Source organism: Mytilus trossulus, chromosome 13 (assembly GCF_036588685.1).
Source record: "Mytilus trossulus isolate FHL-02 chromosome 13, PNRI_Mtr1.1.1.hap1, whole genome shotgun sequence".
Classification (NCBI taxonomy): domain Eukaryota; kingdom Metazoa; phylum Mollusca; class Bivalvia; order Mytilida; family Mytilidae; genus Mytilus; species Mytilus trossulus.
Window position 1 is genome coordinate 30,389,585 of NC_086385.1, and position 23,689 is coordinate 30,413,273.

General features: G+C 32.1%; 1 protein-coding gene across 2 annotated transcripts in view; it reads right to left on the reverse strand.

Moving 5' to 3' along the window:
* Window positions 1–20,008: 20,008 nt before the first annotated feature.
* The window catches only part of LOC134695408 (uncharacterized), a 42,123-nt gene continuing 38,442 nt past the window's right edge, over window positions 20,009–23,689 (reverse strand). For both annotated transcript variants that reach the window (XM_063556646.1, XM_063556647.1), the window contains exon 3: window positions 20,009–22,933. In XM_063556646.1, the coding sequence (XP_063412716.1) occupies window positions 22,167–22,933 (767 nt within the window). In that variant the 3' untranslated portion in view covers window positions 20,009–22,166. The remainder of the gene's footprint in view (window positions 22,934–23,689) is intronic.

Sequence of the window (23,689 nt, forward strand, 5' to 3'; positions counted from 1 at the left end):
TTGACCTCATGTTGTATTGATATACAATATAGCTACAGCTGTCATTGTACATTATACAAAAATATATATTGGTTTCAGTAAACAGGAATTGACGCAATACAAAAACAAAACCAAAAAAAATAGAGTAAAGACAAAGCCAATACACATTGTTCAAGAAGCATTAATTGCTTTTGATGCAATGTGATTCTAAATTTGGTACAAGATTTTGAAACTGGAGGGACAAATTAAAGTAAAAAGTATTTATTTTCAAACTTTTTTTGCCTTCATTGTTTTAACAGACATACTTTTTGGAAGTTTAAAGGACGCCATTGTTTGGAGCACCTGAGAAGGCAAAGTTCCTTAATGTTCGTGTTGATGCGTCTTGCAATTTCTATGCAGTTTTATAAGGCCATGTTCGGTTTTTTTTACCTTGATATTTTTAGGTTAGGATTCGGGTTAGAGTTAGGGTAAGGGATAGTGTTAGCGTTACAGATTGGGATAAGATTATGGTTCTGATAAGTGTTAGGGTTAGGGTTAGGGGAAGGGATATGAATAGGCCTGGTGATAAGGTTGGTGATAGGTTGCAGGGGCGGATCCAGCCATTTTAAAAAGGTGATGTTCCCAACCAAGAGCAAAAGGAGGGGTTCCAGCTATATGCTCCCATTCAAATGCATCGATCTGCCAAATAAAAGCGGGGGTTCCAACTCCCGGAACCCCCCACCCCCTGGATCCGCCAATGGGTAAGGGTTATTGTTAGGGATAAGGTTAGCCTAACCCTGTATTGTCTATTATGCTTTGAATTATGATTTTGAATGTATCAACCAAATAAAAGGGGTACGGGAAAAAATCGAATACTAATAACAACACAATGCAATGCAAATAGACCACTTTCGAGTTCATCCGTCACCGGCAAAAACTCGTCAATTATACACGCTTTTATGACGTCATTTACCAGATATAGGGGCTCGCCTGTATCCCTGCACTATTTACGTTCTTCAAGCGTCTTAGTGATCGTCTTTGTGCAGGATAAACTAGAAATAATGGTTGCTCTGTAGGTACTTACTGACATTTCCCTAATGACAGCAGTGTTGATTGTCAATTTTGAGAATTCAATTTGCCGAATAATTCGTACAATATAGAATTATAGTTTTCCAACCACTCGCTCAACATTGGAAGGAAGTGACGACGCCCCTAAACGCACAAATGACGACGATAAAGGCGCGTATAATTGACGAGTTTTTTCCAGTGACGGATGAACTCGAAAGTGGTCTATTGGATCGTCATCTATTGGCCGTTTCAGAATCTGAAGAATCATGGGTAATTTCATTATTGTTCCCCAAAAATAAAAATTATGTCACTTCATTTGTTGAATTTCCATTATTTATGACATGTTTAACCAATCACGACGTTTTGGTGTACAGTTTTGAAAATATTACCCAAGATGCTTTAGATTCTCAAACGGCGAATTTGTTTCATTAGTTGTTCTTAATAAAACAAAATATTGTTTTATAATGATATACAATGTTATACATGATAAGACAAATGATATACTCAAGATGTTACTTTCCACACATCCTGTTAACCACCAAAAGCTGTGTTCACGTCAACATGTGTGAATTAATCAGCGACCTTTTTCAAGTTAAATGACAAGAAAATAATACATGGTAAGCTTTTGAAAACACTTCAGTAAAATATTTTTTATAATTTGTATACAACAGGCAAAGAACACTGATGAGTCTTCTTGCCATTAAGGCGGGAGGTTTGGCATGCCGCAAAACCAGGTTCAACTCACCATTTTTATCTTAAAATGCCCTGTACCATATCAGGAAATGGTCATGGTTATATAATAGTTTTTATTGTGTGTGTAAACATTTTAATGGTGTGTTTCTGTTGTGTCGTAGTTCTCTTATATTTGATGCGTTTCCCTCAGTTTAAGTTTGTAACTCGGATTTGTTTCTTCTCTATCGATTAATGAATTTCGAACAGCGGTATACTACTGTTGCCTTTATTGTAGACGAAACGCACGTCTGGCGTAAATACAAAATTTAATCCTGGTATCTGTGAATATTTTATTCTCAACAAGCAACGTAGATTACGAATTATGTTTTATTCCTTGCGTGTAGTTATGACCGGTCGTCAATACTTTATTCTGTGCAATTGTCGTTAAACGAATGTCAAAGGTCAAAAGGACACATTTCACTTTAACAGTTACCATAAATACCCCCACCTACATATCACGCCGTCAAGGGTTTCCCATGAGTCAATTATTTGTTCTGCCACCTTCTTCGCCAAAACAATATATTTTCCGCCACTTTATTATTTTTTTCGCCAAGAAACTTAAATAATATATTTCTCGTTTACAATTTTCCTTTTTTTTTTCTAAGCAGTGGTTTTTAATCAAAACAAAGGCTTTTATCACTTGAAATTGATCCCTTATTTAATTAAGGTGTAGTCATTACAGTGAAGGGTTACTCTCATTCGAGGGGTTGTTCCCAACCTTTTGCATAGATTTCTTCATAACAGCAGTTTTCTTTCCTCGAACTGTATAAACATCGCCCAAATCTTGTTTACCGACTCGCCCTACCTTTTAAAAAGTGAAAAATCAAATCGAACAATCAGTCTGAAAACTCACATATTTACGAAAAAGGTTTAAACCCTCCCTGAATAAAATTCTGACAACTCGCCCTACTTTTAATCTTGCTTCCTCTAAGCATGTCAAAGTACTATTAATTTGTATCCAGTCGTCCCGGTGTAGTGGTATTTGTCGTGGCTTGATATGTGTTGAGTTCGAATCCCAGGATATACACTGGAATTTTCTCCGTGAATTTTGATAGATAGTCTTTTCCGTATAATCAATTGTAAGTTTTATAATGGATTTGACATTCCCGCCAAAATGTTACAGAACAAAGGAAAGCATGCATAACAAAGAAACTTCAACTGGGGTGATCTGGTAGGGGTGATCCGGTTCAGATCACCCCTGTTAGAACAAAGGAGCTGGGATGTAATTTTCTGGACTATCATGAAAAAAGGAGAGGAAACATTAGTTTGTATCGAACACATCCGTTTCAAAGTGGTTAATTAATCCTTTATGTGACATATGACAAAAGCCATTTAAAATTTCATGTCAAACAATACAAGCAACACATGTAATGATTAGTCCTTTGTTGTCGATAGCTATTAAATACAGCTGCATATTGATTTTCTGTCAAAATCTAAACGAGTTAAACGTGAATTCAGAGTATTGTCCGATCAGGTTAAGTCCGCAAACCCGAAAAAAAAATTCAAGATAGATGAAAATAAATCATTGTATATATTTCTTTCGCTAAAGTTTTCCGCAATTTATGGCATGGAATTGGTTGCAAATATTTAATATTTTTCATTTAAATGCAATTTTTCTTATTAAATTGGTATATTTCTTCATTTAAATGCAATAATTTTTTATTTGAAAGTTTTTTTTTTAATTTAAATGCATTATTCTATATTCAAACGGTATAGTTTTTAATTTAAATGCAATAAAAAGAAAATTCAAATGGTATTTTCATCCAAAGGCATTTGTTTATTCAGTTGGTATAAAATGTCATTTAAATGCAATATTTTTTATTCAATTGGTATAGTAGATTTTTTTTTATTTATATGCAATAATTGCATTATGGGAACTTCTTCGACGTTATAAGGTCAAATTTGCAACAACGTTTGTGATTGGTTGGTAATTGTTTGGATTTGTCCCCTTTCTTTTTAAACTTGAGTGGCCAAGAATTAAAAATGGCGAGAACATATCGCTCCTCTAACTTAATTTGACGTTCGTACACTGGCTGTTAATGCCAATAACGGCAAGGTCGACCATTGACCATTTGCTATTTGGTATCTGTATTGTTGGTTTGTTTGTGTAGTTTGAGATGACCCCTTGTTTTTGTCACTGTAGTGTAATCCTAGGTGTAAACCTAGTTTCCGCAAATGTCTACTAGTATGTAGTCCAAGTATATTTTATAAAGTATAAAATGTTGATTTTAAAAAAAGTATGAACTACTTATTTTATAAAAGTATAAAATATCAATTTTATAGAAGTATAAAGTCTCAATTTTATAGAAGTATAAAATATTGATTTCATAGAAGTATAAAATATTAATTTTATAAAAGTATAAAAGGAAATATTTTAAAATCATTACTATATCTCTTATTTATGAAGTATATCTAAAATGTTACGTTATTTATAAAACAAATGTCAATACTGTAATGTAAATAACATTTTCTCTGTAAAGTTTAAAAACAAATATAGAAATAATGCATGAAATTTAAACAGGTATTAACTCATTTACATTCTACCCTCTATCTGGGAACAGTAAATCTAACAGTCAATATATATATATATATGTTCCTGTCTCTATGCAAAACTAGAAAAACTAACAACCTAACTCATGGACCAAATAATGAACGAAAAACAAATATGTTACACAGCAACATGTTACAGGCACTTGAATTAGGACAGGTCACAGAATGTCCAATGTACAATTCCAAGTCTATAACCTTTATCTGTTAATTATGCTGTGATATAAGCCCATTAATTAATCACAGTTTCTTTTTCTAGAATCTACTTTTCCTAAATATGTCGCCGAATTAGGACGTGTACCTTTATATACACAAAATAGACATTCAATCGTATACTGTAAATTCAGAAATTATTGCGTGCATTTATTATTGCGATGTTGTCATTTTAGACTTAAATGCGACTCTAATTTTTTTTCGATTTTGAGAAAAATCCTGTTAAATTCATATTAAATATTTCATAATGCGAGTTTAAATTATTGCGTTTAAAACTCAGTCGCATTTTTCATAAGTAACGTTATAAGATGATTGCTGCAATATAAAGATGGATGAGTTGTGTAGTCATATTAGAAGTGGATATTTAAAGTTTATTCCTTCTTATATATTGTTCGACTCGTGTTGCTTAGTCTGTTGTGTTTGATATTATTGTTTGTAGACTGCTGATTGGAATTTGATCAAATAGGCATACATTTAATGAATTCCATTATCTTGAAACACATTTAATCTCTTAAATGATGAACATGTTGTTATATATTCAATGACTTCAATGTGTAACAATTCGCAATTAACATATTTGAATAGATTCGGCAACGTCCGTGTTGTTGCCTGTTCAAAACCATAGCATGCGTCAAATAAAAATAATTGATGCAAGTTATTCTTTATAGTAATTGAAACATGGGTAGGCATATTCGCGCGGACAAATATAATCACGAAGATAATGCCTATTCATGTTAAAACTACAATAAAGTATAGCTTTGCATCAATTATTTCTCAATCATATGCATGAAATATTGACATTAAATTCCTACGTGTAGACATTCATTTTATTTAATTGTTTCTCTCAAAATTATCAGATTTCTAGTATAACAAATATCTAAGGTATATCATTTTTAATATATTTCAGGTCTAACAAGATGCACTTTTCTCAAACCACTATAATGTATTATGGACTTTTAACACTGATGTCGATTGGCACTGGCATATTGTTCATCAATTATTATCTCGAAAATATCTTTCCCATACAGTGGATGAAAACAAAATTCACAGGAATTGCAGATAAAAATATATACAAGAAAATATATTCAATAACTTGGAATAAACGACCTGACGTCATATCAACAGGTCTGCTCAAATACAAATTTAGGAAGTGTAAGTTCAGGAATTGCAAGATTGGTGTAGCATCGGATAAAACTTCACTTAGCAAAAGCGATGCTGTGTTATTTTATCATACTAGCCTTAAAGGTAAGGTGCCAGCTAAGTCAGCAAATCAGAAATGGGTATTCATCTCTGTTGAATCTAAAGCATATACACACACAAACTTTAAAAAAAAAAGAATGAGACAATAAATTTGATTGGGTACTTAGCTATAGATCAGATGCTGATATATATTTTCCGTATGGACTACTGGCAAGAACGAAAATACAATCCGACAAAAAAATAAACAAACATTTTCCTTCAAAAGACGAAAAATGTTGCTTGGGTACAAAAGTGTAGTAAGCCATTGTAATGCTGTATCAAAAAGGTACACATACATTAAGAAGATGAATAAAACCATAGATGTTAACATATTTGGACGGTGCGGTAAAAAGTGTTCATCTCCTTGGAATGATGATTCCTGTTTCAACGATTTAAGTAAAGTTTATAAATTTTACTTGGCATTTGAAAATTCTCTATTTGAAGACTATGTCACTGAAAAGGCATACCGGTTCTATCAGGACGGTTTTGACCTAATCCCAGTGTACCGAGGAGCTCCGAATATAAGAAACATTTTACCAAAAGGTACCTTTATCTCCTCTTTAGACTTTTCATCGCCTAAAGAACTAGCTTTATATCTAAAACATGTCGGAAGTGATGAAAATTTGTACACTAGTTATTTGAAAGCAAAAGATAAGTTCTTCTCAAGCTCGTACTCACAGCAGGAGATGTTGCAAACTCTTCATTGTTCTGTTTGTGAAAAACTCAACTCAGGGTTTAAGCGAAGCATTAAATTGAATTTAACACACCGGATATATACTTGAAAAGGAATGCCATATTCCCACAGACATTTAACAATATGATATGCAATGTTATAACTCAAATTGATGCGTTGAGGCAACTGTATCACTATATATTTTACCAAGAAAAAATAAAGTTGGGGAAGAGAAAGCAATACATGATATACAACATGTACAAATTTGTGTTTGTAATGACCCTTAGCATTGACTTCTCCCCCTTAAAACAATCATATCTTGTTATAAACACAAAGATAGATTGAAAATAATCATACCAGCTTTGTTTTATTTACAATGAACAAAGGATACAGAACTATCATGTTTGAGGAATTGATCAATCGAACCATGTAAAAATACACCACACTGGTTCAAAAAGTTCTGGTAATCATTCATATAGGAACCAAAGGTTTACCTCTTGTTTCTTTATTCTTATAAGACATAATTCATGCAGGAATGTCTCAACAAGAATAATAACAAACACTACAATGACGCAATATTCCGTAAAGTTTTCCTTTATAGCTTATTAATTGAATAATACAAAAGATCTGTCAAACTGTGTTTTTTATTGTTGCTTTAAGGATACCAAAAAATTATACAGTTAGTGCTTTGAAAATGTTTACTTACATCTACGAATTGTTAATGAGCCAAAGTTGATTTATTTTACAAGAAAAATCATTTTCATTGTATAATTCCTATTGTCAACTTTTCTCTGACAGTCTTTCATATATATAGTATAAATATTTTCAATTTGGTATGATCATGATGATACTTTAGATCTTGTGTGTCGTATCATGATTTTCTTAAGAGAAAATTATTTCTGATAAGGAAGCAATTGAACCAAGTATTTGTTTTTGTAAATTGAAGTTTTCATGTACGTTTTGTTTTTTATTGTAAAGTTGTGAATTTAAAAAATATTAGTATTGTCGACTATGGCAGAATAAAAAGTACCATTTTCCCTTTGCTCCATCATTAATATAGCGTAGTATGCGGGTCGGAGCTGGAACTGCAGGAGAGTTTACAGCAGGGATTTAAACAATAAGCAAAACCATACCAATTAATTAGCCATAAAATGTACAGACATGAAATTTTGAAACGGTTCGAACGAGAAAACTAACTTACCTGAGACAGTGATGTAAAAACAAATTATACTGGAATGAACAATTGTAAAATTAGCTGAAAATAGCTTGATTCATCTGATTCACACGAAGTAAAACATGATTCATTGATAGTCTGATTGACACGAAGTAATACATGATTCATTTTTACGTCTGATTGACACTTAGCAAAACATGATTCATTGAATAGTCTGATTGACACGAAGATAAACATGATTCATTGGTTAGTCTGATTGACACAAATTAAACATGATTCATTGATTAGTTTGATTGACACAAAGTAAAACATGATTCATTGATTAGTTTGATTGACACAAGGTAAAAAAATATCTATAATACTAAAATTACGAGGTCCAATTTGTCAGCCGTCATCTCGTAAAAACGATGAATCAAAGAATTCAACTTTATATAAATACTAATATTCTACAATGGTGTTGATTAAAAATTACACCACTCCAGGCCCATTTGTTTTCCACGTAATTAATATTGCCAATAATTAAGAAGTTCCGGGTCGAGTCCGACACCGATACCAATAGTATATTCAACTGTTACCTATTACCTTATCTGTACGTTCCGCATCTGACAGGCGCACCACCAAACGGTGTATTTAGCCTCGGAATTTTTCTGTATACTGTTGAGTAAAAAATACTCCATTCCAGGCCCTTTTGTTTTGCAAATTAATAATATTACCAATAATTGATAGGTTCCAGGTCGACGGGTTCAAACAGAAAGATTTTGAAAGAAGAGAAAAATGTGCATCTTATAATTGGCATGACTCTATGAGATGACAATACCAAATACTAAAATAAGGCATACGCATAGTTATATACTTCAATTTAGTCACGGAACCGCGATATCACGGGTGTGTTCTAGTTCATTATAAAATTGAGAATGGAAATGAGGAATGTGTCAAAGAAACAACAACCCGACCATAGAAAAAACAACAGCAGGTCACCAACAGGTTTTCAATGTAGCGAGAAATTCCCGCACCCGAAGGCGTTCTTCAGCTGGCCCCTAAACAAATATATACTAGTTCAGTGATTATGAACGCCATACTAATTTCCAAATTGTACATAAAAAACTAAAATTAGAATAATACAAGACTAACAAAGGCCAGCGGCTCCTGACTCTGGACAGGCGCGAAAATGCGGCGGGATTAAACATGTTTGTGAGATCTCAACCCTCCCTCTATACCTCTAGCTAATGTAGAAACACATAACAGTACGCGCATCAAAATTCAGTTCAAGAGAAGTCCGAGTCTATTGTCAGAAGATGAAACCAAAGAAAATAAACAAAATGACAATAATTCATAAATAACAAATTACTACTAGCAGTTAACTGACATGACAGCTCCAGACTTCAATTTAACTAACTGAAAGATTATGATTTCATCATAAAACATCAGGCATAATCCTTTCCTTTGGGGATTTAGTATCATACCATCATAACACATATGAGAAGAATATAACCCGTGTCATGCCAACAATTGGTTTTTGAATAAATATTGACTGGTTGTTATTCATCGGGATGTGAACTACATTTCAGTAACTGCAAGTTCTCTCAGATTGCTACTTTGTCCTCTGTCTTTTTTTGTGTATTTGCGTTTCGTGCTAAACTTATATGTTTAGCCATTTCAAAATTATTATACAACGTGGTGTTATATGATGCTGTTAAACAACTGTTCAAGGCTAGTGTGACGAATAGACGCTCTCAAACAGTTTTAACCCCGCCATAATCCTGACTTGGTACAGGCATTTTTAAATGTAGAAAATGGTGGATAAAACCTGGTTGTATAGCGCTAAATGAAACCAAAGAAAATAAACAAAATGACAATAATTCATAAATAACAAATTACTACTAGCAGTTAACTGACATGACAGCTCCAGACTTCAATTTAACTGACTGAAAGATTATGATTTCATCATAAAACATCAGGCATAATCCTTTCCTTTGGGGATTTAGTATCATACCATCATAACACATATGAGAAGAATATAACCCGTGTCATGCCAACAATTGGTTTTTGAATAAATATTGACTGGTTGTTATTCATCGGGATGTGAACTAGATTTCAGTAACTGCAAGTTCTCTCAGATTGCTACTTTGTCCTCTGTCTTTTTTTGTGTATTTGCGTTTCGTGCTAAACTTATATGTTTAGCCATTTCAAAATTTTATACAACGTGGTGTTATATGATGCTGTTAAACAATTGTTCAAGGCTAGTGTGACGAATAGACGCTCTCAAACAGTTTTAACCCCGCCATAATCCTGACTTGGTACAGGCATTTTTAAATGTAGAAAATGGTGAATAAAACCTGGTTGTATAGCGCTTAACCTCTCACTTTGTACGACAGTCTCATCAAATTCCGTTATATTTACAATGATGCGTGAACTAAACCGACATAATATATAAAATAGTCAAAATATGGGTACATCAGTCATCATCGTGTGACAATTTAAAAAGAAACAATTTTTCGTGTCTGACGTCAGAATATTTATACGTCCCAAATTTTTGTCGTTCAATGTGTATACCAACATTTAAAAAATTCACATGGGCAACGCTTCCCAACAGGGTCAAAAAATAAAAAGTATATAAGAATTAATTTCAGAAATAGACCAACATTTAAAATAGTCCAAAAGATCTATAGAATTATTTTAGAATTTTTCTCCTTGAGAGCGCTTTCAGGTGCCTAGCATGTTGCCTTGTCTTATTCAATATATTCTGAAGAAGAAATGCAAAACATTGTTTAAACAAAACTGTGATTTGATATGATTATTTTCAAGTTCACATCACCGATTAACATATAAGTAAGTCGAAGTGACCAATCCTAAAGCTTTTTGTCATATTTACTTTTCGTTTATTGTTTTGGTATAATTTTGGTCGCTATGTGTCTGATTTTATAATGTCACGTAACACGGTAGGTAAAGTGTCCGGCTGAGATCTTATTTTTTCAGTTGATATTAAAGACGATCAGATCGATTAACTGCTCATTCGCAAATATAGTGGTTTTTTTCACGACTTCATCATATTCGGATACAATACATAATTTATACGTGTTTTCCGTTGCTCGATTTTTATATACATTAGACCGTTGGTTTTCCCGTTTGAATGGTTTACTACTAGTAATTTTTGAGCCCTTTATAGCTTATTACGTGGTGTGAGTCAAGGCTCCGTGTTGAACGCGGTACATAAACCTATAATGGTTTACTTTTATAAATTGTTATTTGGATGGAGAGTTGTCTCATTGGCACTCACACCACATCTTCCTATATCTAGTTTCGCACAGTCAAACTATCCTCAATTTCCTGGAGTTTTCCCAATAAATCACAAAACATATTGCAATATTGATCATATTTCACCATTTTCGATTTAATTCTATTTTTTCTACTGGAAACAGTTTACAATAACCATGCAGTATAACGATATATATATATGTCACGATATCACAGTAGCATGGGTTCGAATGTACATATACTTTTTAAAATCACTTAAAGTCCACATAGGCCAATGGCTTACAATCATAAAACATATAAACATAGAATGAAATTAAACAATAAATATACATTCTACAATGAAAAAATTCATAAGGGTTCCGCGGAACCCAGTGTCTCGCCTACTTTTGCTGTAACTCCAAGGCTCAACAAAAATGAGGAAAACAATCAATAAAAATATTCCTCTTGAAACTATCTTTTGATTGTAAGAAGCTTCTGTCAAAGTTTGGTAAAAATATCAGGATAGTTTATAAATTGAATAAATGTTTTAAAAACTTTAACTGCAGACTTTATGTAATGTTAATTGGAAAAAAAAAGTCCATTTATAAGTAAAATACAGATACACAGGTACCAAATATTAACAAAATTTTCTTTCTAGATACTAGCTTTTGATCATAAACAAGGTTCTGTCCAAGTTTGGTACAAATTTAAAATAGTATAAGAAAGTTATTAAATTTAAACAAAAATTAACACCAAAGTGAATGTGTTGTATCCTAGCAGAAAACCTAAGTCCATTTAAAAGTATAATACGGAAAAAATGGATTAATTAATGATTAAAAACAAGCTTCTGTCCAAATTTGGTAGAAATCGAGTATAGATTAAGAAAGATATTCAAATTTTAAAAACTTTAACATCCAAGTGAATGTAATGTTTCCCCGCAGAAAAACTAAGTCCATTTATAAATAAAATTTGTAAGGGTTCCGCGGAACCCAGTGTCTTGCCTACAAAAATGAGGAAAAAAATCAATAAAAATTTTCCTCTTTATACCATCTTATGATTAAAAGAAGCTTCTGTCTAAGTTTGGTAAAAATCTAGGATAGTTAATAAATCTAATGAATGTTTTGAAAACTTTAACTGCAGACTGTATGTAATGTTAACTTAAAGAAATTCTAAGTCCATTTAAAAATAAAATACAGAAAAAATGGAGTTATCTTTTTACAAAATTCACTTCTGGATACTATTTTATGATCATAAATAAGCTTCTGTCCAAGTTTGGTACACACCCAGGATAGTTTAAGAAAGTTATTAACATTTTAAAAACTTTTACCACAGAGTGAATGTAATGTTTTACCCGCAGAAAAACTAAGTCCATTTAAAAGTAAAATACAGAAAAAATGGAGTTATCTTTTTACAAAATTCACTTCTGGATACTATTTTATGATCATAAATAAGCTTCTGTCCAAGTTTGGTACACACCCAGGATAGTTTAAGAAAGTTATTAACATTTTAAAAACTTTAACCACAGAGTGAATGTAATGTTTTACCCGCAGAAAAACTAAGTCCATTTAAAAGTAAAATACGGAAAAAATGGATTTATATTTTTACAAAATTTACTTCTGGATACTATCTTATGATCATAAACAAGCTTCTGTCCAAATTTGGTACAAACCCAGGATAGTTTAAGAAAGTTATTAAAATTCTAAAAACTTTAACCACAGAGTGAATGTTATGTTTCCCCGCAGAAAAAAACTAAGTCTATTTATAAGTAAAATACGGAAAAAATGGAATTTTATTTTTACAAAATTTACTTCTGGATACTATCTTATGATCATAATCAAGCTTCTGTCCAAGTTTGGTAGAAATCCAGTATAATTTAAGAAGGTTATTAAAATTTCAAAAACTTCAACCACAGAGTGAATATTTGTTGACGCCGCCGACGACACCGACGACGACGGAATGTAGGATCGCTTAGTCTCACTTTTTCGACTAAAGTCGAAGGCTCGACAAAAAAGAGACTATCATCCTATTTTCCCTTTTTTAAATTATCAACATATATTTAAATTACAACCCCCTCCCCCTTTCTCTAATTTTTATTATCAACATCTTTTGAAATAAAAAAAATCCCACTATTTTATTTTCTATTTTTATTATCAACATCTTTTTAAATAAAAAAAAAAACGTCCACTCTTTTCTATTTTTATTATCAACATCTTTTTAAATAAAAAAAACGTCCACTCTTTTCTATTTTTATTATCAACATCTTTTAAAAATATCTCCTATATTTCAATACATAAATGTAACTTTTAAAATTTTCTTGTCGCTAATTCTTTTTTTCTTGTCGCTTCTTGTCGCTCATTCCTTTTTCTTCTTGTCGCTTCTTGTCGCTAATTAGTCAATCGGAACAACTTGGCCTTTCTGGTTGCACGAAGCTATTGTAATGCGTAGCAAGAATGGCCGAGTAGTTACGATTGGCTAATTAGTGAGACCCTCTCCTACAGTGGAGGAAAGAAACACAAAAACAACAACATGGCGTCGCTTATACTGCGCACTTTAAACAAAACCAGATGCTCCGCAGGGCGTAGCTTTATACGACCGCAGAGGTTGAACCCTGAACCGTTGGGGCAAGTATGGACATAACATTCAAGCTGGATTCAGCTCTAAATTTGGATTGTGATTAAATAGTTGACACAGCATAGGTTTCTGACACAGAATGAATGTGTTCTAATGAAATTAAAATTTTTGTTTTCTCTTAGAGCAATTCACTATGCTGTTGAATATTATTCCTCTCAAAAAAATGTTTGAAGAAATTTTCTTTTTATTTATGAAATTTCAAATGAGAAAATATCACATCCCCCTTTCCCTTATTCCAAAACTAATCTCAATTAAAATTTCTAATGGAGTTTGCAACAATTACTACTCATTTAAATACATCATAAAATATTAAGATGTAAAAAAACTGCTTGTTATCACTGAATGGTAAAGATTATTTTAATTTATCAGTTGGTAGTAAAAAGTGAATATATACATTGTATATTGTATATATAACAAAGATTTAAGTTGATTCTGGACAAAGAAAGATAACTCCAAATAAAAAAAAATCTTACAATTAGATATTTCTTGCTTACTATTCTGGACAAAGAAAGATAACTCTAATTAAAAACAAAATTGCTATTTCACAATATTTTGCAATACGATATTTCTTGCCATTGCGCAATACTGTGCAATTGAAAAGACTTGCTATTGCACAAAACTTAATATAATAATTTTAGATCCTGATTTGGACCAACTTGAAAACTGGGCCCATAATAAAAAATCTAAGTACATGTTTGGATTCAGCATATCAAAGAACCCCAAGATTTCAATTTTTGTTAAAATCAAACTAAGTTTAATTTTGGACCCTTTGGACTTTAATGTAGACCAATTTGAAAACAAGACCAAAAATGAGGAATCTACATACACAGTTAGAATTGGGATATCAAAGAACCCCATTTATTCAATTTTTGATGAAATCAAACTAAGTTTAATTTTGGACCCCGATTTGGACCAACTTGAAAACTGGGCCGATAATCAAGAATCTAAGTACATTTTTAGATTCAGCATATCAAAGAACCCAACCGATTAATTTTTTGTCAAAATCAAACGAAGTTTAATTTTGGACCCTTTGGACCTTAATGTAGACCAATTTGAAAACGGGACCAAAAGTTAAAAATCTACATACACAGTTAGATTCGGCATATCAAAGAACCCCAATTATTCAATTTTGATGAAATCAAACAAAGTTTAATTTTGGACCCTTTGGGTCCCTTATTCCTAAACTGTTGGGACCAAAACTCCCAAAATCATTACCAACCTTCCTTTTATGGTCATAAACCTTGTGTTTAAATTTCATAGATTTCTATTTACTTATACTAAAGTTATGGTGCGAAAACCAAGAAAAATGCTTATATGGGTCCCTTTTTGGCCCCTAATTCCTAAACTGTTGGGACCTAAACTCCCAAAATCAATACCAACCTTCCTTTTGTGGTCATAAACATTATGTGTAAATTTCATTATTTTCTATTTACTTTAACTAAAGTTATTGTGCGAAAACCAAGAATAATGCTTATTTGGGCCCTTTTTTGGCCCCTAATTCCTACACTGTTGAAACCAAAACTCCCAAAATCAATCCCAACCTTTCTTTTGTGGTCATAAACCTTGTGTCAAAATTTCATAGATTTCTATTAACTTAAACTAAAGTTATAGTGCGAAAACCAAGAAAATGCTTATTTGGGCCCTTTTTGGCCCCTAATTCCTAAAATGTTGGGACCAAAACTCCCAAAATCAATACCAACCTTCCTGTTGTGGTCATAAACCTTGCTATAAAATTTTATAGATTTATATTCACTTTTACTAAAGTTAGAGTGCGAAAACTAAAAGTATTCGGACGACGACGACGACAACGACGACGACGCCAACGTGATAGCAATATACGACGAAAATTCAAAATTTGCGGTCGTATAATAAAAACGTTGAGAGAGCACGCCTATGCATCTAAAAGACTCATATTTTCATCAAAATGCATGAAACAGCAATGTGGCATAAGTGAACAAAAAAAAATGCGCTTGAAAGATAAAATTGAATATTACATTAGCACACACAAATATAATATGGTCGCTGCTACAGCTGAAGTTTGTGAACTGAAGTTCCATGAAAACGAAATTGTAAATAGACTAGGAGAATCATTTACCAGTAGGAATAGTATATGGCAATTCCCATGGAAGAAAACTGAAAAAGAGAAACCGTTTGTTTCTGAAAACTCGGAAAATATATTTTCAAAAGGGTATGATGCCCTTGAGGATTATGTTCATGGAAATGGTGAACTATTTGCAAATGACCATCAGATATGCGCTGCTTTCACAGCTCTGGAAAGATTTTATAACAAAAAAGGTAATGCTCCAACTATCCTCAATCTTGACGCATAAAAATGTCATAATCAAAATCGAATTTTCTTTATACATGTATAGCAAAACACATTTTTTTCCCGTTACAGAAGTCTCCAGGCTAATCTTACGCATAGTTTAGATATCCACAAAACATTTCCCCATACCGGAAAACGATGCTACTTTTTTTCTCTCCTTGGAGTACGTAAAGTTAGCATTTTTGCCCCCCTTACGATATTTCATGTAAGGGGAGCCAGTATTATCTGAAAACGCATCAGATGGTATAAATCCCTTATATAAACTTTGATGCCAAATTTCAGAAAAACTTGATCTGTAGTTCCTGAGAAAAATGTGACGAAAAATTAACAACATTGCTATTATGTGTTAAAATATGTAAGTGTTGGGTAAACAGGAAGATGTTAATTGGTGAATCTGAAAACACATCAAACAGTATAGCTCCCTCATATAAACCTTGATACCAAATTACAGAAAGCCTTGATCTGTAGTTCCAAAGAAAAATGTGATAAAAACTTACAACTTTGCTACTACATGCACGAGTTAAAATATGTAAGTGTTCAATAAACAGGAAGTTAATGAGTGATGAATCTGAAGATGCATCACATGGTATAGCTTCCTCATATAAACCTTGATACTAAATTTCAGAAAGCTGTGATCTGTAGTTCCTAAGAAAAATGTGACGAAAATTTACAACTTTGCTATAATTTGTTAAAATATGTAAGTGTTCGATAAACAGGAATTTGCTGAGAGATGAATCTTAAAACGGATCACACGGTATAGTCCCCTCTTATATTCCTTTGATACCAAATTTCAGAAAGCCTTGATGTGTAGTTCCTAAGAAAAATGCGACATAAATTTCATGGGACGGACTGACGGATAGACAGATAGAGGTAAAACAGTATACTCCCCCTTTTTTTAAAGCGGGGGTATAAAAATTGCTTACACATTACAACTCGACATGATCGAGCTCTGGAACAAATATAAAATCATTCATTTTCATATATATAATAGCCAAAAATGTCTGACAAAAAAATTCCTTGTACAAAACTATCGACAAACAGGAAGTGGCTGCACTATTGATCTAAAAATAACTTACACATTACAACTCAACATGATCAAGCTCTAGACCAAATATAAAATCATTCCCTTAAATAGAAAAGTTCGATGAAAATTTTTCCTTGTACATTGAATAGTTTAATTTGAAACTATCGGCAAACAGGAAGAGGTTGCACTGCAGACCTAACCAGATGCTCCGCAGGGCGTAGCTTTATACGACCGCAGAGGTTGAACCCTGAACGGTTGGGGCAAGTATGGACACAACATTCAAGCTGGATTCCGCTCTAAATTTGGATTGTGATTAAATAGTTGACACAGCATAGGTTTCTGACACAGAATGAATGTATTCAAATGAACTTAAAATTTTTGTTTTCTCTTAGAGCAATTCACTATGCTGTTGAATATTAATCCTCTCAAAAAATGGTTGAAGAAATTTTCTTTTTATTTATGAAATTTCAAATGAGAAAAATTGAACCCAATTTTTTAATCACATCCCCCTTTCCCTTATTCCAAAACTAATCTCAATTAAATTTTCTAATGGAGTTTGCAACAATTACTACTATTTAAATACATCATAAAATATTAAGATGTAAAAAAACTGCTTGTTATCACTGAATGGTAAAGATTATTTAAATTTATCAGTTGGTAGTAAAAAGTGAATATACATTGTATATTGTATATAACAAAGATTTAAGTTGATTCTGGACAAAGAAAGATAACTCCAATTAAAAAAAATTCTTGCAGATATTTCTTGCTTACTATACTGGACAAAGAAAGATAACTCTTAATTTAAAAAAAATTTGCTATTTCACAATATTGTGAAATTAGATATTTCTTGCCATTGCACAATACTGTGCAATTGAAAAGACTTGCTATTGCACAATACTTAATATAATAATTTTAGATCCTGATTTGGACAAACTTGAAAACTGGACCCAAAATCAAAAATCTAAGTACATGTTTAGATTCAGCATATCAAAGAGGCCCGAGAATTTATTTTTTGTTAAAATCAAACTTAGTTTAATTTTGGACCCTTTGCACTTTAATTTAGACCAATTTTAAAACTGGACCAAATATTAAGAATCTACATACACAGTTAGATTTGGCATATCAAAGAACCCCAATTATTCAATTTTTGATGAAATCAAACAATGTTTAATTTTGGACCCCGATTTGGGCCAACTTGAAAACTGGGCCAATAATCAAAAATCTAAGTACATTTTTAGATTCAGCATATCAAAGAACCCCAAGGTTTCAATTTTTGTTAAAATCAAACTAAGTTTAATTTTGGACCCTTTGGACCTTAATGTAGACCAATTTGAAAACGGGACAAAAAATTAAGAATCTACATACAGTTAGATGCGGCATATTAAAGAACCCCAATTATTCAATTTTGATGAAATCAAACAAAGTTTAATTTTGGACCCTTTGGGCCCCTTTTTCCTTAACTGTTGGGACCAAAACTCCCAAAATCAATATCAACCTTTCTTTTATAGTCATAAACCTTGTGTTTAAATTTCATTGATTTCTATTTACTTTAACTAAAGTTATTGTGTGAAAACCAAGAATAATGCTTATTTGGGCCCCTTTTTGGCCCCTAATTCCTAAACTGTTGAAACCAAAACTCCCAAAATCAATCCCAACCTTTCTTTTGTGGTCATAAACCTTGTGTCAAAATTTCATACATTTCTATTAACTAAAACTAAAGTTATAGTGCGAAAACCAAGAAAATGCTTATTTGGGCCCTTTTTGGCCCCTTATTCCTAAAATGTTGGGACCAAAACTCCAAAAATCAATACCAGCCTTCCTTTTATGGTCATAAACCTTGTGTTAAAATTTCATAGATTTCTATTCACTTTTACTGAAGTTAGAGTGCGAAAACTAAAAGTATTCGGACGACAACGACGATGACGACGACGACGACGACGACGACGCCAACGTGATAGCAATATACGACGAAAATTTTTTCAAAATTTTCGGTCGTATAAAAACTGCTTACACATTACAACTCAACATGATCAAGCTCTGGACCAAATATAAAATCATTCCCTTTCATAGAAGCCAAGAAAACTTTGACGAAAAATTTCCTGGTACATTGAATGGTTTAATTTCAAACTATCGGCTAACAGGAAGTGGCTGCACTGCAAACCTTAAAATTTACATGTTACAACTCAACATGATCAAGCTTGGATTAAATATAACCATTCCCTTTCATAGAAGCCAAGAAATCTTAGACGAAAGTTTAATATGCAAGGTCTTTTGGACGGACACACAGAATGGCAGAAAGATGGAATGACAGAATGACGGAATGATGGACGGAGTAAAGGAGGAAAAGATCAAGAAAAATACAGTTTTTAAGATTTGTTTAAATCAAAACAGTAGCAACTTTATTATCAATTTCAAAGAATACATATTAGTGAAAAAATACAGAACAAATACAAGTAAATATACATTAAACAATAAGTGTTTAATTAAAAATACATACAGCTGAAGATATTCAATGGACTGAAGGACATGTTAAATCCTTAGGTTATCACGTTTAGCATTTACCCCCCCCCCCCCCCTCTTTTTAAATAACATAAGTTCAAAACAGAATAACGGAATGTCATAAAAAATGTGCTTCGCCGAGCGCAGCTGGGTATGACTGTAGAGTTCCAACTCTGAACAGTTGGGGCAAAAATGGACACAATATTAAAGCATGATACCGGTCTGAATTTGGATTGTATTAAAATATTTGACATTTTTAAGGTTTCTGACAAAGAATAAATGTACATGTAGTCAAAGATCTTGAAATTGGTTAAATCATTTGGGGGATGGGTGTGAACTTTTTTCTACTTCAAAATTTATCGAAAATTTCCATTTGGGGAATTCTTTTTTTCAGGGAAAAGGGGGGGGGGCGTATTTTATTTTTCTCAATTTATTTTGCTAATTCTTTGTAAATATTCTTATTTAATTACTTAATGTACATGTAGTCAAAGATCTTGAAATTGGTTAAATGATTTAAAATAAAGTTCAATTGAAGATTTCTTACTGTTGTCAAGGACTATATACGCCCCTGCTGTTGTGCAATAGACTGTGTTGTTGCGTAATACTAAATAAATTTGTTTTCAGACTATACACAAAGAATTAGCAAAATTAATTGAGAAAAATTAAATAATCCCCTCCCCCGAAAAAAAATTTCCCCTAAATAGAAATTTTCGAAAATCTTGAAGAAAAAAGTTGACACCCATCCCCCAAATTATTTTTTACTACTTTGTTCTTATTCAATCTGTTTTCAGACTAAAAACAAAGAAATAGCAAAACAAATTGTAAAAAAAAAATTTAAAAAAAAATTAAGAAAAAAAATTCCTTTTCAGTCGGAAACCCAGTTGAAATTAAACAAAAGAAATGGTACTCTTGACTAGAGAAGTTAAAATGGTCTCGAGATTGTTTATGACTGTTTCTATGGCTGTTAAAAGTTAATTGTAATTGCATAATTGAAGATTTTTTTCGTCTTATTTATTTGTTTTTATCAATATAAGAGTCCAGATTAAAAAGATATTTCATAACTTATAGATTAAAGACGAATTTCAGTAAAAAGGCCGATTAGAGTAGGTACACAAACAAGTGGATAAAAAAAATCCATACCCTTAAATTTCGCCGAAAAAAATCCATGAAAAGATAAAAGATGTATCTATTGAAAGCTTAAATTTCCCTTCTGCCCCCTGCGTCAATATTTAGAAAAAAAATCCTAAATATTTTATCGCAATTAAAAGTCAGGTAGACCTTTTGAAAGTTGGGCGTGTTTGAGTTTACTGTTTTGTCCAAAAAGCATATGGCTGCCATCTTTTTGAAGAATCAAACTAGATACATGTACCCCTAGGAACATCAGAACCAAGTTTCCTAAAAATCCTGCCAGTGCGTGGATTTTTAAAGAAGTTTACAATGGACAATCATGCAAGGAAGGATATGATTTTCAAAATATACTAGGTTAATGTAGGAAGGATAGGACATCCCAAGATACATCCCTGTACCATTTTACATGATTCTTCATCAATTAAAAGCTGAAATCAGACCTCAGATGTTAAACTTAGTGAAAGTCCATCGAACCTAACTAGAGGTTCCCCCCTTACCTTGCACACAACAAGTAGATAACAGAATGTTGTTATCAACTGCTTGTGTCACAACTGAAAAACAAATATCTGTGTAAGGCATCAGTGATTAATTAAGGTAGATGGGATGTTTATTTCTGAGCATCTCTGCTGCGCATGTTGAAAAAAAATTTGTTTAGAAATATTTTATGATAATAATTAAAATGAAACAGAATATTTTATTCTTGAAATTTATTGATTCTTCTTTTTTTAAATAAGTGTTGTTTAGCATATTTTAAGCTTTCGAAAAAAAAAAATAATTCTAAAATCAATGGAAAATACCCCACGTAATTAAATTGAATTTGATAGGAAAAATCATATTTATTTTAATTTGTCAAGAAAAAAAGGCCTGTAACTCTCCATTTGTATTTGATATTTTGAAATTATTCCCCCCTTGAAGTTAAACAAATTCTGTCATCTAATATTTCTCAATTAGAAAAAATAAGTTCTCCCCTATATATATAGAATAAACCCATATAAAAAACTGTTATTTCTATTAATTTCAATGTATTATTAAAGACCAGTGACCCCCAGATTTTTAAAGTTGAAAGAAATTGACCCAGAGGTCTTTTAAAGAAGTTTCAGAAAAATCTATACATCTCATCTACCTTAAAGTCATATGAAACGAGTTGGTGGAAAAAATTATGTTCACTAAATTATTCGTCCAATACATGCACATACACTAAACTAAGACCTTTGTAATATATTTTCACTTTTTATATTGAGTCTGTAACGTGTAATTTACAAACAAAATAATGTGTTCGTTGATTTTATATGGAAACCCTCTTTGCTTATTAAAGTCTGAGAAAACCTTCCGATGTTCTCCGACATGTTAATATTGACAAACAATTGACAAAAGCGTGCTAAAAAATCACGTGCTTTATTAGTGTGACAATTAAGCTGTGTTGATTTATCTACTTTCACTTTCAATTTTACTTGCGCAGTAACGGCTTTCACATTGTTTACGAGAAATCATGCATACCGAAAAGCATTCGGTGAATCTCGGAACAATTACTCACTGGAAGTAAATAATTCAGAAGCCGTTCATTTCATGAAGTTTTACATTGAAATATAAGAGTTTTCACAAAAACAAGTGTATGGATAAAAGTTTTATACTATAAACTTACTATTTAGTTAAAAAAATCATGTTCAACTTTTTTTTTTACAACTCGTTTCATATGACTTTAAGTTTTCATAGTGACTTTTCAGATTTTTTTCTCCAACTCACAGCTGTCTTTGGTTTTGATTATGCATTTTGATTTCCTGGCCCATTTTAAGACTCTGAATATGAATGTACACATTGTATTTAACTCTTTCAAATCAAGTTTTGGTGGATTCTGAATACCTCTAAATGTCATACTGGGTGTACTTGCAAAATGAAGGTCTTTATCCTTTTTTATAATAACTGATAGTTGAAATGATGTAGGTGAGACAACAATGCCAAAAACAATATCTTGGAAGAACAGTTTAGACAACATTTGTTGAATGTTTTCAACAAGTCCATGTGACTCCTGATAGACAGGTTTCAGTTCAAATACTAATGGGAACATACCAGGAAAGGCTGGAAGGGCAACACAAAAATCTGGCACAACTTTCTTGTGTGGTTGTGATAAATGTACAGGATGTACTTCTGGTGCTAAATCAGCTGCTTCAGTTAATCTTGTTGATTCGAGATTTAAAGATGAAAGGCTGCTTACTGAAGATGAAGAATTACTGAATGAACTGCTAAAATAGGGTTCTGCATTATACTCCATCTGAGTAATTGAATTATCTAAATCACCAAAAACAATTTCCATGACAGTGTTGGTGTTGTCATACTGAACTGGAGCAAAACCACTTATGTCAGCTGACCCATCAGCACCGACACATTTCAAAAGGATTTTTATCAATTTATCTATCCACATTTTAGCATGGCCGTTCTTCATATCAGTCCGTAATGCTTGCACAAATGCTGATACATATGCTGTTTGTTCTGAAAATATATATAATAAAGAAATGCATGAAATGGAGGAGTAGTAAACAACAGCTTTAATCCCCTCCCACCACTGCTCCCTTTCTTTGCAAAGCGTGTTATAACAAAAAAGTAGGGCAAGGTCACCTTATTTTGGTACTGATATAATCATCCAGTTGGTTAATACCTAAGATGTATCCACTGACCAAATATCCTCCTTCCCTGACTTGTACATGGGGTAATATGGACCTTACAGGTAGGGGAAAAACTTGCTGTAAGTTTATATGGATAGATGAGAAAAACAAGTTGCTTGTTGAAAAATAAAAATGTGCTTTGCCGAGCGCAGCTGGGTCAGTCCATTTACACAGTGCTTTAGTGGTATAGCAGGGAAAACATATAATATTTTTTTGTAAGAAGCAATTGAATGCTGCAAAATGGGCAAACATGTTGATTATATAATGAACAGATAGTATGAATAATTATATTTTGATAGGCTGTCAACTTTTTTTTTAATAAAGATTATATTTCAAAAAAGCCTCATTTTTGCCCTTTTAAAATGGGACAAATTATACATCACCAAGTAAAAGATTAAAAATATGTTGAAAAAATATAAAGTGAATGGTTTTTATTCATTTCAGCTAGTTCTTAATAGTGTGTTTTTTGTCGTAAACTACTTGTTTTGTGAATTTAATTGGTGAAAATGGGTGATTTTTAATGTTTTAATATGCAGTTCATTTGTGATTACTGTCCGTCAAATTTATATTTACAGAAAAATAT